The 17,427-nt window shown below is 43.8% G+C and overlaps 1 protein-coding gene across 3 annotated transcripts in view; it reads right to left on the bottom strand.

The window, feature by feature from the left end:
* The window catches only part of TMEM206 (transmembrane protein 206), a 42,719-nt gene that overhangs the window by 16,988 nt on the left and 8,304 nt on the right, over positions 1-17,427 (bottom strand). For all 3 annotated transcript variants that reach the window (XM_014538798.1, XM_005865165.2, XM_005865166.2), the window contains exon 2: positions 14,208-14,304. In XM_014538798.1, coding sequence (XP_014394284.1) covers positions 14,208-14,304 — 97 coding nt within the window. The remainder of the gene's footprint in view (positions 1-14,207; positions 14,305-17,427) is intronic.

Here is a 17,427-nt window from a genome sequence, read left to right as displayed (position 1 = left end):
CCTACAACCAAGATTACTTTATCCAGCAAAGCTATCATTCAGAATTGAAGGTCAGATAAAGAGCTTCACAGATAAGGAAAAGCTAAAGGAGTTCATCACCACTAAACCAGTATTATAAATACTGCTGAAAGGTATCCTTTAAGAAGAGGAAGAAGAAGAAAGAGGTAAAGATACAAATTTTGAACAACAAATACAAATCTATCAAGTGAAACTACTGAAAATCAAGTGAATAATCTGATGAACAGAATGAACTGGTGATTATAATAGAATCAGGGGCATAGAAAGGGAATGGACTGACTATTCTTGGGGGGGAAAGGGGTGTGGGGGATGCAGGAAGAGACTGGACAAAAATCGTGCACCTATGGATGAGGACAGTGGGTGGGGAGTGAGGGAGGAGGGTGGGGTGGGAACTGGGTGAAGGGGAGTTATGGGGGGAAAAAAAGAGGAACAAATGTAATAATCTGAACAATAAAGATTTAATAAAAAAACAAACAAAAAACAAAAAAGAAAATGGAGGTGGGGCAGAATACAGTGTCTTTCACATAGTAGGCATGTAATGTTTCTATATCTGTTAAATGAATGAATAACCCAAATAATAGATCAACTAAGTCTTGCAACGCTAACTAGCTACCTTTAACCTGTCAGAGAACACCAGTGCACTTCAGGCATGTAACACTATAAACAAATTGGTGTGCCTTGCTATTTCTGACAAAATACCTTAGAAAGTTTTTATTTTACACAGTGCAAAGTCCCTGACATGTCTGTGAGGCTCCTCCAGGCCGTAAGAACAGGCTGCTGTAGGCAGGAACGCTTCCTCTACAGCTGCAACACAAGTGTGGAACCAGGAAGCTCCAAGAAAACCGTTGGGCAGCTGAGAGCTAAGCCACCAAGGCACGCAGCGGCTCTAGTTCTACAAAAGGAATTCAGCAACTCTCTTTTTCAACTTTATAACTGATTTCAGAGAGGAACGGAGAGGGAGAGAGAGATAGAAACATCAACGATGAGAGAGAGTTATCCATTGGGTGCCTGCTGCAGGGCATGTGTCCTGACCAGGAATCAAACTGTGACCTCATGGTTCATAGGTCAACACTCAACCACTGACCCACACTGGCCGGGCTCAACTTCACTTGTGTCTGATTCTACTTCTGCTGCTTATCAGGACTGTGTCAATTTCTGCTCCTTCATGGCTTTGCTATCTGCCTTCTCTCATGTTTCTCTCATGACCCTGCTCCACTTTACTAAGTCCCTCTCCGAGAGTCCTCCATTCAGATCTCCTCCCCAGTATCCTGTACAGGGTGCTCCGTTAGACATGTCACAAGACACGCCCCTCCTTCACGCCCAGTCCATAGACGGCTTCGCTGAGCTAGGGGCTGACCGGTTACATGTAGCTGGGCTACAGGGCCACAGGACCCAGAGTACGGCGCTCTGAGCACAGGGAACTACCCGCTGTTTTGTTTGGAAGGCGCCCCAGCTCCCATGGTTCCTGTGGGACCAAGGGTCCGCTTCCAAACGGCACATTCACTGCCATGAGCTGCTCATAACTGTAGTCAACAGGTACCAGGTTGCTACATTCTAATGGGGTTTGAAAGATCACACAACAAAACTGAAAGAACTCCAAAGTGACTGATGCGGTGCCTAACATCTGAGTAAAATTTTTAAGAGTCGGTAGGGAACTAAAAGGCCATCTGGTCCAAACTCACTCCTGTTTAGTGATCTAGGTCCCGCAGCCATAACTGGCACAATCAGACTGAGAGTCCTAGAGTCCTGACTCCTAGTCAACCCTTTCCATACACGACAGAGTGCGCGTCAGTACTGACGATTCCAGTTACTAATTGCGATAAAAGAAGACCTGCCTGAAAGTCTATCACTGCATCACGAGCAGAACTCAGACATTTGTAAGGCAGACTGCCTACTACCTCCAGCTGAACCACACAGTCAAGATGAACAACGATGGGCATTTGTGGGCAAGATCCACCCTGTCATAAGCCAGATAAACATGACGTGAAGCGCTCTAACTTTGGTGAGGGAAAGAAATGGATCTCTCCCCCACATGTTCTTGAAATTGGGAAGGAATTTGCTTTAATTTTTTTAATGCCCATGACCGGAATCGAACCCAGGACCCTTCAGTTGGCAGGCTGGTGCTCTATCCACTGAGCCAAACCAGCGAGGACAGGAGGTGGTGCCTGCAGGAGGCACTCAATGGATAACTCTCTCTCATCGTTGATGTTTCTCTCTCTCTCCCTCTCCGTTCCTCTCTGAAATCAATTATAAGAATCTAAGGCACAAAAAGGTCACATGACAATTGCATCACTTGGGTTCGTTTCTTTTGGACAAATTACTCTCGTGGAAACACTGGCCAAGAGTCTCCTCTGTTTCACTGACAGAAGCCAAGTTTAGCTTCTTTGTAGGCTTTTCCTTGATCCACCAATTCGCATGTAATATAAGTAAAACCTGTAACTCCTTATCATCCATATGTGCTACAAGTGTCACTCAATTCTGAAACTAGACACTACTGCATTTTTACCATTAAAAAAAAAGATGCTGGACATTTGACAAAATGTTCTATGCACTCTGCAGTCTGAAAAGCAAACCCTGGCTTTTTTGTGGCAAGCTGGATGAAAGTATTTTTTTAAATATATTTTATTGATTTTACAGAGAGGAAGGGAAAGGGATAGAGAGTTAGAAACATCGATGAGAGATAAACATCGAGCTGCCTCCTCCTGCACACCCCATACTGGGGTTGTGCCTGCAACCAAGGTACATGCCCTTGACAGGAATCGAACCTGGGACCTTCCAGTCCGCAGACTGACTCTCTATCCACTGAGCCAAACCGGTTAGGGCTAGATGAATGTATTTTAAAAGTAAATATCCTGTCCTCGCTGGTTTGGCTCAGTGGATAGAGCACCAGCCTGCCAACTGAAGGGTCCTGGGTTCGATTCCGGTCAAGGGCATTAAAAAAATTAAAGCAAATTCCTTCCCAACTGCAAGATGATGGTGGAGTCGGTGGAAGTTACACTCCCCTCCTCCTAGGACCATGTCAGAGTCATGGCTCAAGTACTGAAAAATCCACCTCAATAACTATCTGAAGATGCTGTGCAGAAGCCTCATAACTGAGGGTGCACAGAGGAACCCGCATCAGACCGGCAGGAAAGGCAGGCACACAAAGGGCTGGCCCGGCACCCACGTGCTGCGATTGAGAATCCAGAGAAAGTCCCTATGGAGGAGCCAGGGCCTCATCCCCATGCCAGGATCCTTAGCCAGAGCACGAAAACCAAGAAAAAAGCCCACAAAATACCTGGCTATGGAAATCAGCAGGGGTTCTGTCTGCCCTGGTGAGAGGGTACTGCTCTCCTAGGGGCCATGGCACTCACCCGGGGCTCTGCAGGGGGATGGCAGCTGGAGTGGACCAGACTGAGCGGAATGGCTGCGGGTAGAAGGTGTGAGTGACAACAGCAAGTGTCCCTGTGCTAGGTGCCACCCAGGGACGCCATCTTGGCTGAGTGGAGCATTCCCCTCCATTCATCTGCCTGGGGAGTGGCAAAGAGCCCCTCCCAGCCGAGTCCTGGAAGGCCCACCCTGCCAGGATTGCACCTGGTGGGGCGGTCTGTTTCTGCCTCCAGCCTGAACCGGTGGTGCAGACTTTATTGAGGAGCTCCGGAGGAAGCTCGGGCAAACTGGAGGAGTGCCAGAGGCACACAGGGAGGGAGAGAGTTGTGCAGCTATTGGGCAAAGCCATTTCCCCTTCACACGCCTGATCAGTGCCACTGTCGCTGGGTGGAGCCTTCTCTCTTCATGGTCAAAGCCTGGTCTGTTTTAGCCTGGTGAAATCTGCAGGTCCCACCCCGCCTCAAAGGTCCACAGGTCCCAGGTGGGTGGCAGCTAGCACTGAGCACTGGTGTACCCTGCACTTCTGCAGAGTGGCCTCAGACCCACACTGGCATTGAGTTTGACTCTCTATCAACCTGGTGAACATCACTTCCCACTACCTAGTGACTCACTGAGAGCCTATCTCATGCAACTCAAACACAAGAGGCTCTTCTGGTCACTGAGCCAAGCAGGCAGCCAGTAGGCGGAGACAGATTCCGGGGGGTTTTGGGCCTTTTACTGACCTGTCCCTGGTCTCAGTGCTGGCAGAAGCCAGTCTTGGTACACAGCTTGGACCCTTCATGCACCTCAGCAGAAGCAGACACAAATTGCAGATCACTTGGTAGATCCAGACAGGTAGCCCAGGGTCAGTTACAGGCATCTGACACTGACCAGCACCAGAGTCCCTCCCAAGAGGCTCCAGAACTAACAGCTGGTGGCAGGCTTGGACCCCATCAGAGCACGATCCAATCAGCTCCACAGCAGCACACCCAGAGGGAGATCTCGGCAGACACCTCACCCTACTGGGGAGAATTCTGCTTAATGGGGTCAGCCCTTGCACAGCAGCTCGTACACTGTGATTGTAGTCAATCCTCACAGTCAGTTGCCCTGAAGGTCAACTGTACACACAGATGACTCAACAGCAATCAAGACTCAACAGGAGGGGTCACATAACCCACATGGGGGACATTCCTGAAGCACCAAAAACAGGTGATTAGGGAGACTGTGCCATTGAGCCCAAAGGCCACCTTACCAAGACTGAAAGGCACAGCAGATCTCCATAATATACAGAAACAAATACTGAGAGGCAGCCAAAATGGGAAATAACAATAAACGTGCCCCAAATAAAAGAACAGGAGAAATCCCAAGGAAAAAAATGAAAAGGAGACAGACAATATGTCAAACACAGAGTTCAAAACTTAGTGGAAGAATGGATGCACTCAGTGAGAACTTAAACACAGAGACAGTAAGCATAAAAAGGGCACAGAACACATAAAAAAGAACCAGTCAAAAATGAATACACTAGAACAGCGGTTCTCAACCTGTGGGTCGAGCCCCCTTTGGCAGTCAAACGACCTTTTCACAGGGGTCGCCTAAGACCATCCTGCATATCAGATATTTACATTACGATTCATAACAGTAGCAACATTACAGTTATGAAGTAGCAACGAAAATAATTTTATGGTTGGGTCACATGAGGAACTGTATCTAAAGGGCCAGAAGGTTGAGAACCACTGCACTAGAAGGACTATATAGCAGATTAGATGAAACAGGATCAAATCAGTGATTTGGAAGACAAGGTAGCAGAAAGCATCTAATCAGAGCAAGGGGCAATTTTTTTTTTAATAATGAAAAATGAGGATAGTTTAAGGGACCTCTGGGACAACATAAGCATAACAACATCCATATCATAGAAGTACCAGAAGGAGAAGAAACTGTAAAGAAATGTTTAAGGGACCTCTGGGACAACATAAGCATAACAACATTCATATCATAGAAGTACCAGGAGAAGAAACTGTAAAGAAATGGGAAAAAATATTTTATTCCAAGGGAAACAACAACAAAAAGCTGGAGTAGCAATATTTACATCAGACAAAATAGACTTTAAAACCAAGGCTGAGAGACAAAGAATGGCATTACATAATGATAAAGGGAGCAATCCATCAAGAGAATATAACCCTTGTAAACATTTATGCACCCAACATAGGAGCACCTAATATATAAAGCAAATATTGATGGACTTAAAGGGAGAGAAAGACATAGTAGGAAACTTTAGCACCCTATTAACATCAATGGATAGATCTTCCAGACAGAAAATCAACAAGGAAACAGTGGGCTTGAATGACACATAAGACCAGATGGCTTAATTGATACTTTCACAGCATTTCACCACAGAGCAGCAGGATATACATTCTTTTCAAGGGCAGCCCTAGCTGGTTTGCACACGTACCCAGGATAGACCACATGTTAGGACACAAAATAAGTCAAAATAAATATAAGAAGACTGAAATCATATCAAGCTTCTTCTCTGACCATAATGGTATGGATCTAGAAATCAATTACAAGAAGAAAACTGAAAAACACACACACACACGGAGGCTAAATAACATGTTACTAAACAATGAATGGCTTATCAATGAGATCAAGGAAGAAATCAAGATACCCTGAGACAAATAAAAATGAAAATACAACCCAAAATCTATAGGACACAGTGACAGAGTCCTAAGAGGGAAATTCATAGCAATACAGGCCTACCTCAAGTAACAAGAAAAATCTCTTATAAACAATATAACCTTACACCTAAAGGAACTAGAAAAAGAAGAAAACACAAAGCCCAAGTTGAGTAGAAGAAAATAATTAGGATCAAAGGGTAAATAAACAAAATAGAATCTAAAAAAAAAAAAAGGAGCGGATTCTTTGAAAAGAAAAACAAGATTGATAAACCTTTACTCAGACTCATTAAGAAAAAGAGAGGACCCAAATAAAACCAGAATGAAAGAGGAAAAGTAACAACTGACACCAGAGAAATACAAAGAATTTTAAGAAAATACTAATTGCCAACAAACTGGTTAATCTGGAAAAACTGGATAAATTTCTAGAAATATACAATCTTCCAAGACTGAATCAAGAAACTGGAAATATGAACACACTGATTATAACTCATGAAATTGAAGCAGTAATAAAAAAATAAAAAAAAGAGAGAGAGAGAAAGAAAAAAAAAACACCGAAGAAAAAAAAAAACCTCCGAACAAACAAAAGTCCTGGACTGGATGTCTTAACAGGTAAATTTTAACAAACATTCAAAAAAGACTTAACACCTATCCTTCTCAAACTACTCCAAAAAATTCAAGAGGAGGGAAGACTCCCAAGCTCATTTTATGAGACCAGCATTATCCTGATTCCAAAACCAGATAAAAACACTACAAAGAAAGAAAATTATCGGCCAGTATCCCTGATGAACATAGATGCAACAATCCTCAACAAAATATTAGCAAACAGCCCTAGCTGGTTTGGCTCCGTGGATAGAGCATAGGCCTGTGGACTGAAGGGTCCCAGGTTTGATTCCGGTCAAGGGCACATGTCCAGGTTTCGGGCTCGATCCATGCAGGAGGCAGCTGATCAATGATTCTCTCTCATCAATGATGTTTCTATCTCCCCCTCCCTCTCCTTTCCTCTCTGAAATCAATAAAAATATATTTTTTAAAAATATTAGCAACAGAATTCAGCAATACATTATAAGGTTCATATACCATGGACAAATGGGATTTATTTTGGGGATGCAAAGGATGATTAAATATTCATAAATCAATTAATGTGATACACCACACCAATAAAATGAAAGATAAAAATTATATGATCATATCAATAGATGCAGAAAAAGCATTTGACAATCCAGCACCCATTTAGGATAAAAACTCTCAGCAAAGTGGGAACAGAGGGAACATATCTCAACATAATAAAGGCCATATATGACAAACCCACAGCTGATATCATATTCAAAGGGGAAAAACTTAAAGTGTTTTCCTTAAGATCAGGAACAAGACAGGGATGTCCACTTTCACCACTCCTATTCAACATCCACAGCAATCAGACAAGAAGAAGAAATAATAGGTATACAAATGAGAAAGAGGTAAAACTGTCATTATTTGTACACGACATGGTACTGTATATGGAAAACCCTAAATGTTCCAACAAAAACAACTAGAACTAATAAATGAATTCAGTAAAATAGCATGATACTAAATATTCAGAAATGGGTTGCATTTTATGCACCAATAATGAACTAACAGAAACTAAGAAAACAGTCATCACATTTACATTAAAAAAAAATACTTAGGAATAAATTTAATCAAGGAGGTAAAAGACTTAGAAAATTATAAGAAATCGAAGGAGATAATAATAAATGGAAGCTGATAACAAGCTTATGGTTATGAAGAATTAAAATAATTAAAATGTCCATACTACCCAAAGCAATTTATAGATTCAATGCAATTCCTATCAAAATACTGATGGCATTTTTCACAGAAGTAGAACAAATAACCCAAAAATGTGTGTGGAAACACAAAAGACTCAGAATAGCCATTTGAAAAAAACAACAATGAAGTAGGAGGTATCACACTACCCGATATCAAACTATACTACAAGGCTATAATAATTAAAAACAGCATGGTACTGGCATAAAAACAGACACATAGATCAATGGGACAGAATAGAGAACCCAGAGATAAACCCCTATATGGTTCATTAATCTTTGACAAAGGAAGAGATGGCATACAATGGAGTAAAGACAGTCTATTCAATAAATGGCAGGGGGAAAATTGAACAGATACATGCAAAAAAATGAAACTAGACCGCCTTTTTACATCATATACAAGAATAAACTCAAAATGGTTTAAAGACTTAAATGTAAGGTCTGAAACCATAAAACTCCTAATGGAAAACTTAGGCAATAAAATCTCGGACATTACTCTTAGCAATATTTTTTCTGATATATCTCGGGCAAGGAAAGCAAAGGAAATAATAAACAAATGGGACTACATCAAACTAAAAAGTTTTTGCACAGCAAGGGAAACCAATAAATTGAAAAGACAACCTACTGATTGGGAGAACATATTTGCCAATATTATAACCAATAAGGGGTTAATAGCCAAAATTAATAAAGAACTCAGACAACTCAACACCAAAAAAACAAACAACCCAATTAAAAAGTGGGTAGAGGACCTGAAAATACACTTCTCTAAAGAGAACATACAGATCGCCAATAGACATCTGAAAAGATGCTCAACATCACCAATCATCTGACAAATGGAAATTAAAACCACAATAAGATGCCGCTAACACCTGTGAGAAAAGCTATCACTAATAAATCAACAAGTGTTGGGGAGGATCTTGAGAAAAGGGAACCCCAGTGTACTGCTGAGGGGAATGCAGATTGGTGCAACCACTATAGAAAACAGTTTGAAGGTTCCTCAAAAAAATTCAAAATGGATCCACCTTATGACCCAGTGTTTCCACCTCTCGGTATATATCTGAAGTCACCGAAAACACTAATTCAAAAGAATATATGCACCCCTATGTTCATTGCAGCATTATTTCCATAGCCAAGAATGGGAAGCAACCCAAGTGCCCATCAGGAAACAAATGGATAAAAAAGCAGTGGGACAAGGGAATACAGTAAACCCTCAATTTAATGGACTTTGGATTTAAAGGACAAAATGTCCAGTCTATATGTCATATGTGAAAATTAACACCCTGTTAATTTTAAAATGCTTTTAACCAAGATGTGTTTATAATTAAACTTACAGGGTATTTTTTGTTGTTGTTATTTTTAACAAATTTTAGCAAATGGCCATATGTTGGAAAAAACACTGTAGTAATTTCGCTAACATAAATAAATATTACATATCTACAACGATACATACTTAAATCCACTTATAAACAATGTTCGGGGAATGATTAGCACGTGATCACACCGCATCTCGCACAGTAACTATAACTAGTTCTGCTGCTGCATGGCGTGACAATCTGCAGCAGTTTTAATGCGTGCCCGGTTATTCCCAGGTGCACTAAGCCACGCCCCAGTTGTCTGCATTTGTTTACTCTTGGTGACCAGTGAATGCATGCGTTTACTAGACCTATTCAGTATAAATTTAAAATTACAGTAATACATACAGAAAACTTTTCTGTGAAATTAAACTTTTCATACATACTTACTTTTAATTACACAAACATGTCTACATAAGTAAAAAGAGGTAAACTCATTCGTCAATTGTTTAACATATGCATTGGGAAACCTACTTTATTATATAACGGACTTCAGGCTTCAATGGACACTCCCTCACCCGAACTAGTCCTTTCTATCAAGGTTTTACTGTATTACTTGGCCATAAAAAAGAATGAACTCTTACCATCTGCAACAGCATGAATGGACCTAGAGGGTATTATGCTAAGTGAAATAAGCCAGAGAAAGACAAATAGCGTACGTGGAATCTAATGAACAAAATAAACTAACAAAACTGAAACACTTATAGATACAGAGAACAAACTGACGGAGGCCAGAGGGGATGGACGTTGGAGGACCAGGATGTAATAAGGCGATGGGATTAAGAAGTGCTAATTGCTAGTTACAAAATAGGCATGGGGGTGTAAAGTACAGCTGAGGGAATATAGTTATTAATACTGTAGTAACTAACTATGCTGTGAGGCAGGCACTTGTGTTATACGGAACACTTTGCAACCTATATGAATGTCTATCTACTGTATGCCTAAAACTAACACAAAATAGTTTTGAATGCAAACTGTAATAGAAAAATAATTTTTTAAATTATATTTCCTTTATATGAATATAAACTTGAGGTAGTAGCAAGACAAAAATAATGCACAAATGTTCTTGAAAGAAAGGTAACTTTTGAGTTTTGTAAAATCTACAACACAACTGCTTCAAAAACCACACTTCCCAGACAGTAAGTCCGGCCATTAAGGGGATCTGTGACGAGCAATTCACTTTCTGAAAACAAGCTGGGTTTTCTGCTCAGAGGAAGGAGAACTGGGTGGCTACCTTGCAGAAAGCACTGGGCAAAGGTGCATTCTGAGTGCAAAGAAGGAGTGAAAGTTTTTGTCTCTTCTTCTATTTAGTGACTGTTTTTGGTTTTGGTTTTTTGAGATATATTTACATACCATAACATTACCCTTTTAAAGTGAATATATTTCATAGTTCTTAGTATATTCACAAGGTGTACAACCATCACCACTATCTAATTACAGAACATTTTCATAACCCAAAAAGAAACTCCATACTCTTTAGTAGTCCTTCCTCCTCCTCCTTAGTCCCTGCTAACCAATAATCTACTTTCTGTCTATGGAATTGCCTATTCTGGACAATTCACATAAAGAGAATCATTCGATATGTGGCCTTTGGGTCTGACTTCTTTCATTTAATGTTTTCAAGACTCATCCATGTCATAGCATAATCAATTCTTCATTACTTTTTATTGCCAAGTAACATCCCACTATATTAACATACTATTTATTCATTCATCGGATGGTGGACACCTGGGTTGTTTCCATCTTTGGGCTATTATGATTAATGCTGCTATGAACATTCTTATACAAGTTTTTGTGTGGATGCAAGTCTTCCTTTCTCTTGGATATATACCAGGATTGGAATTGCTGGGTCACAGGATAACTCTGTATTTAACCTTTTGAGGAACTGCCAGGCTGTTTTCCACAGCAAGTGCACCATTTTACATGCCCATCAGCAATGTACAGGGGTTCTCATTTCCTGATATCCTCACCAAAACTGGTTGTGGTCCATCTTATTGATTGTAGCAATCTGAGTAGGTTGAAGTGGTATCTCCTTGTGGTTTAAATTTGCATTTCCCTGATAATTAATGGTGTTGAGCATCTTCTCATGTGCTCATTATCAATCATTTGTATATCTACAGAAAAAAACTTCATCTTTCAAAGTCTGCCCTCCCTCCTTCTTCCTGCATCTGTCCTTTCCTAATTGGAGGCAAGAGGACAGTGTAGGGTACAGAAGGCAGAAGAATGGCCCAGCAAGGACTCCTAACTCCTAACTCTTGGAACCTGTAAATGCATCCAGTTATATCTACAGAAAAAAACTTCATCTTTCAAAGTCTGCCCTCCCTCCTTCTTCCTGCATCTGTCCTTTCCTAATTGGAGGCAAGAGGACAGTGTAGGGTACATAAGGCAGAAGAATGGCCCAGCAAGGATTCCTAACTAACTCTTGGAACCTGTAAATGCGTCCAGTTATACGCCAAAGAGAAATTAAGGCAGAAAGATGGGATTAAAGTTGCTTACCATGTACCTTAAAACAGGGATATCATCTTGGAATATCTGGGTACACCCAATGTAATCACAAGGGCTCTTTAAATGTGGAAGAGGGAGGCAGAAGTCAGTGGCAGAATGACAATATGTGAAAAATACTCCATCCGCCACTGCTGGTTTGAAGATGAAAGAAGGCCACAAGCCAAGGAATTGGGGCAGCCTCCAACGCTGGAAAGTCCACTAGAACAGATGTCCCCCTGGAGCCTCCAGGAACGAACGCAGGTCTGCCAACACCTCCACTGCTAAATGTGGAAGAGGGAGGCAGAAGTCAGTGGCAGAATAACAATATGTGAAAAATACTGCATCCGCCACTGCTGGTTTGAAGATGAAAGAAGGGCCACAAGCCAAGGAATTGGGGCAGCCTCTAACGCTGGAAAGTCCACTAGGACAGATGTCCCCCTGGAGCCTCCAGGAAGGAACGCAGGTCTGCCAACACCTCCACTGTAGCCCAGGGAGACCCATTTGGGACTTCTGACCTCCAGAACTGCAAGGTATTTGTGTTGTTGTAAACCACTAAGTTTGTGGTAATTTGTTACAGAAACATAGACACTAACAAGGCTTTTATCTGAATCTGAAAGATTTCTGATGGGCATCAACATGTCCTACTCTAATGCACTGCACAGATTTTCCTCAGTGATTTCTATAGAGTCATGCTCTATATCAGTGATGGCGAATCTTTTGAGCTCGGCATGTCAGCATTTTGGAAAACCCTAACTTAACTCTGGTGCCGTGTCACATATAGAAATTTTTTGATATTTGCAACCATAGTAAAACAAAGACTTATATTTTTGATATTTATTTTATATATTTAAATGCCATTTAACAAAGAAAAATCAACCAAAAAAATGAGTTCACATGTCACCTCTGACACGCGTGTCATAGGTTCGCCATCACTGGCCTAGAGTCAGAGAGGGGGCAGTCATGCGACTACCTACCTTTTATATATTGGCCTTTAGTAAAAAAATGTTTTAAATATTTTTTTTTAAACCACTGGTGCAGCAGAGTTTGAGGTCAGAAAGAACTTGACCCAGTCTGCTTGTTTACCAGCCACGTGATCGTCCCACACTATTTAACCTTGGGGCAATGGCTATGACAGTGCCTGGCCCAGAGGTCACAATCAGTAAACATCAGCTGCCCTTGCAGCCTCCTTCCTTCTCCAAAGTCTTCTCTAAGGATTAGACACACCACAGAATTTCCTGTCCCGTTCTCCTCCCCTACAAATACCGGAACGAAGAGGAGCAGAATCCCACCTCCCCCCATCCACCCAAGAAGCTAGAGTCTGACTGAGCCTTCATTCACTTATTCTTCTATTCAGCAAATCTCTATTGCATGGCCAGGGCTAAAGAAGTGAGCAAAACAGACTGGTCTCCACCATCAGGGAGCTTACATTCCAGTAAAACAGACAGATATTAATCAGTCAGGCAAACAAATACACCATCCTATCAGCAACAGCTACAAGGGCGAGGTGCACAGGCTATGCAGTGACAGTGTGGGGGGGTGGGAAGTGATCTAGTTGGGAGGTCACAGAAGGCTTTGTAGAAAAAAAAATGAGTGAGCTGAAGAATGATTAGGCATCCACTAGGTGATGGAGGGAGGAGAACTCCAGGAAGAGGAATTCCCTCCGATGGTGGGAGGGAATGAGCGCAAGATAAAAGAAGGCAGGCACAGCTAAGAGGCAGAGAAAATGGTGAAGAAGGGAAGGAAGGAAAAAAGAATGACTCCCAGGTTCAATTGGGTGGGTAGTGGTGCCCTCCCTCCTCTCTAAAAAAATCTCGGAAACAGGAAACACTGGAAGAGGGTCAAGTGGGGAGATCAGGAGGGCGAATCTGGATGTGTGGAGTTCAGGGTACCTGTGGAACAGCTAAGCAGAGTTATCACCTGGGCATTTGGATATACAGGATAAATAAGTCCAGAGTTTATCAGTCACCGCTGGGCGAGAGATGTGAGCATGGCAGGTACATGTGAGCAAGCAGTGGGTGAAGCAGGGGAGGAAGAGGTGGTCAGTGGTGCCAGAGGTTCCTGCAAGGCTCCATAAGAGGCCCCCTGACTGACAGGACCCTGCTCGCCCAGCTGGGCGACTATCCTGGAGAGGTCTGATATCGGAGAGGTGGTGCCTATTAGATATTCTTCCAGAGGCTCTGGGAAGTGACCCAGATATTAGGGGCTCAGCTACCACCTGCTTCTTAGGGGAAAACTAACAGAAGAGCAGACACCCAAAGTCCTTGCTATTGTATCCGAAGACCTGGCCTCAGGAACTGGCTCATGCGGGTACAGAAAAGGGTAGATACGGGCCTAGGCACAGCCTCTGTCCCAGGCTGGTTAAATATGCATAGCTTTAAAACTAGGGCACCACCTGAGATCTGACACCAAGGCGCAAATAGGGGCTCCTCCTCGGCCACGGTACCCACAGGCGAGGTGCCTGGCCCGGGGCTTCCCGCTGCGGCAGCAGCACCCCCCATTTTCCCACCCTTCACCCCAGCACTGAACCCACTTACCTGGTAAGATTCCTGAACCCTGGACTCTGACTGCCTCCTTTTCCTGCTCGTCTGCCCGCTCTGAGTTCTCAACCACCTGATCCAACTCCTCACTCAGCTAAAGGAAGACAAAGGGGACAAACAGGTCAGCCACATCCGCCTTGCTTTTCCAGACTAGACTAGGAAAGCAGAGCTGCTTCTCACTTAATCATCACACACACACACACACACACACAAAAAAAAAAATCCCATAGTGCAGGGTGTCCTACCAATTCTGAAGCTCAGAAAACTCAAGTAACTTCCTGAATATTCATTTCCTAGAGGTGCCATGACAAGCACCACAAACGGGGTGGCTTAAAACAACAGACATGTATTCCAGCAGGGCTGTTCCTTCTGAGGGCTGAGGGGACTTCCCCTGCCTCTCTCTCAGCCTCTCATAGTGGCCAGCACCCTCGGTGTTCCTTGGTTGTAGCTGCACCCACCTCCAATCTGTGCCCCCATCGTCACATGGAGTCTCTGTATAAGGACACCCTTCATACTGGATGCGGGCCCTCCCTACTCCAGTATGACCTCATCTTAACTAACTACATCTACAATGACCCTACTGCCTAATAAGGCCACATTCTAAGGTACTGGGGGTTAGGACTTCAACACATTTGGGGGGGAGGGGGACACAATTCAACACATCACTTCCCATGGCCACAGATGTACGAGTCAAATCCAAGTTGGCCTAGTTCCAAAGCCCATGATCTTAACCACTTCCCAGAGGAGGAGGAAATGCAGCCTGGAGCCTGCTGAGCAAGAGGGAACAGGGAAGGGGGTGTCAGAGCTCTCCAGACTCTGGCCAACGTTCACTGATGCAGGCAGCACGTGGCAGAACAAAGTGGGAAGGGCCAGTCCATTTCAGGGGCAGATACTCCTTAGCTGCCAGTAAGCCGGCAGCCTCAACCTCACTCCAGCAGTGTTCTCACCTGTCAAATGGGGGAAATGATGCCCTGAGGAGACTGGCAGAGAGGATACAACAATAACCAACAAGTCTCTGCAGCATTAAGGAGGAGGGGGGTAGGAGAGGTCAAGACCAGAGAGAGAGGAGGAGCTATCACTGCATTGGGATGAGAGGAGGAGGGGAGAGCTATCCCTAATATTTTCTTACATCCACATTGTAAATGTCTAGGGTCTCAAGATATTTTTCATTAAAAATTTATCTCCAGCCTGGCTGGTGGGGCTTAGTAGTTGAGCAACAACCAAGAGGTTTGACTGGGTTGTGGGCTCAATTCCCATTAGGGGGTGTGCAGGTGTTTCTCTCTCATCAATTCTTCTATCCCTCTCCCTCTCTCTCTAAAAAAATCAGTAAGAACATATTTTAAAAATTCATCTCCAAGAGACATGCATCTATTATTCTTGCAGGTCCCTCTCCATGCCTCCACTCCTGCCCCTTAGGTGAAACTCCCAGCTTTAAAGCCTTCCAGTCCCAAAAGAAAAGAAAAGGTGGGAGAGGGCTGGGAGGCCAAAGAAGTCACCATGAGACTCAGGATGCTAATGGGAGCACAGATCAGGAGGTCCCAGGAGCCTTCACTGGCCAAAGGGAAGAGAGGACGACAGTCTCAGGAAGGCCCAAATTCTCTACTCCAAGCATCAGTGCAGCCTAAGCCAGGTGGAACACTCGCCTCACCCAATTCCCCTCTGATTACCTGCAGCTATGTTGAGCCCACCTCCTGGCCTGCCCCAGCCGAATTCTCAGCACGCCCCATCCCCTAAAGCCAAATCTCCACTCAGCAAAGAAACCTAACTCAAAGCTTGGTCCACTCTCAGGATGATCCAGGAAAGAAAGCTGCAGGCCCCTCTCTGGGTGGCCGCTTTCTTTTGAAGGCGAGAGATAGGGATTGCAGAACAGGCCCCTCAAGAAAGGGGAGGCGTCCTTGCAGTGCCTTGCACCGTGGAGGTGCCCCCAGATACCAACTGATTCCACCTCTGGCCTTGCCCTGCAAGCAGGAGAACTGCCTAAATTTTAATCAACATTTTAGGTGATTAGTGAGGAGACAGATACTGCAGGCTGCCTGTGGTCAGTGAGGGACATGATCCTGTAAACAGGGACACCTACGCTCCCTAGAAGCAGGAGCCGCACATGCGCTGTTAACAGGAGCTATTATTCCATTCACCTGCCAGGCTCTGAGCTAAGCACTTCCCACAAACCAACTCACCTAACCCGCAAAACCCCAGGAGACAGGGCCTACCGTTACCTTCATTTTGCAGATAAAGAAACTGAGGCTGAGAGAAGTTAAATGACTTGATAAAAGTCAAACAGCAAGAGTTAGAGCCCGGATAGAAACAGGGAGTTTTTCACTTCAAAGTCCTAGTATTTGTCCACTATGGTCTCCTCCCTAGAACCCTGAAAACTTTCAGTCAGGGAGAGACACAACTCATTCCCCAGGATTCCCCCACTGTCCAGGACGTGAAATCTAGGGGCCTGAGAATCCACATCGCTGGTTAAAAGCCCATCAGGCTCCGTTTGGATAAAAGAAAGAGGTGGGATAAAGATGATGGTAGGAGAAATATAAAAAGTTGTCCCAAAGTCACATTCCAGCCCAGCTCCTACACTAAAAAATGGCCAGCCAGTCTCAGGCAACTCATCTGACTGCAATTCAGCTGCCTCTTCTACTATGGGGCTAAGCCACCTGTTTTGTACACTCCACACTGTCACTGACAAATGGAGACATGCACATCATACTGATCAGCACAGCAGCAAGTTTACCTGAAAAGGACAGGCAGCATGCTAGACTGGTATGGGAAGTCAGTCCCCAAAGAACGTGTGGGATTTGAGACTCTCCTTGAATAATTGGGGGCTTTTAATCAATGGAGCTGGAAAGGGGTTAAAGGAGAAATGGTGTGAGCACAGGCATAGAGGCCAGAAAGCAGAAGCACATTTTTAAACAGTGAGCTTCCAAGTGCAGCCAGAACCTGGGTGGGCGAGGAGATGAAGGCAATGGGGGATACAGCCGCTGAGCTGTGCAGGGCTTTTAAAGCTTGCTGAGAAGTTTGGGCTGTTCTGAGTAGACCAAGGGCAACATCAGGTGTATGGAAAAAAGGAATGCTCTGGGATCAAGGCAGGGCCTCAAAGCGAATCTGCACACTCACACAGCGTGGGGAGACCAAAGGGGGAGATGATAACACAGGATCACACTCAGGTGGTTAGAGCGGACGCAGGGACACAAGCGGGAGGACTGGGAATGTGGCACTGCCT

The sequence above is a fragment of the Myotis brandtii genome, unplaced genomic scaffold (genome assembly GCF_000412655.1).
Source record: "Myotis brandtii unplaced genomic scaffold, ASM41265v1 scaffold197, whole genome shotgun sequence".
In the NCBI taxonomy this organism is placed as follows: Eukaryota; Metazoa; Chordata; class Mammalia; order Chiroptera; family Vespertilionidae; genus Myotis; species Myotis brandtii.
This window is presented reverse-complemented; position numbering and strand designations above follow the sequence as displayed.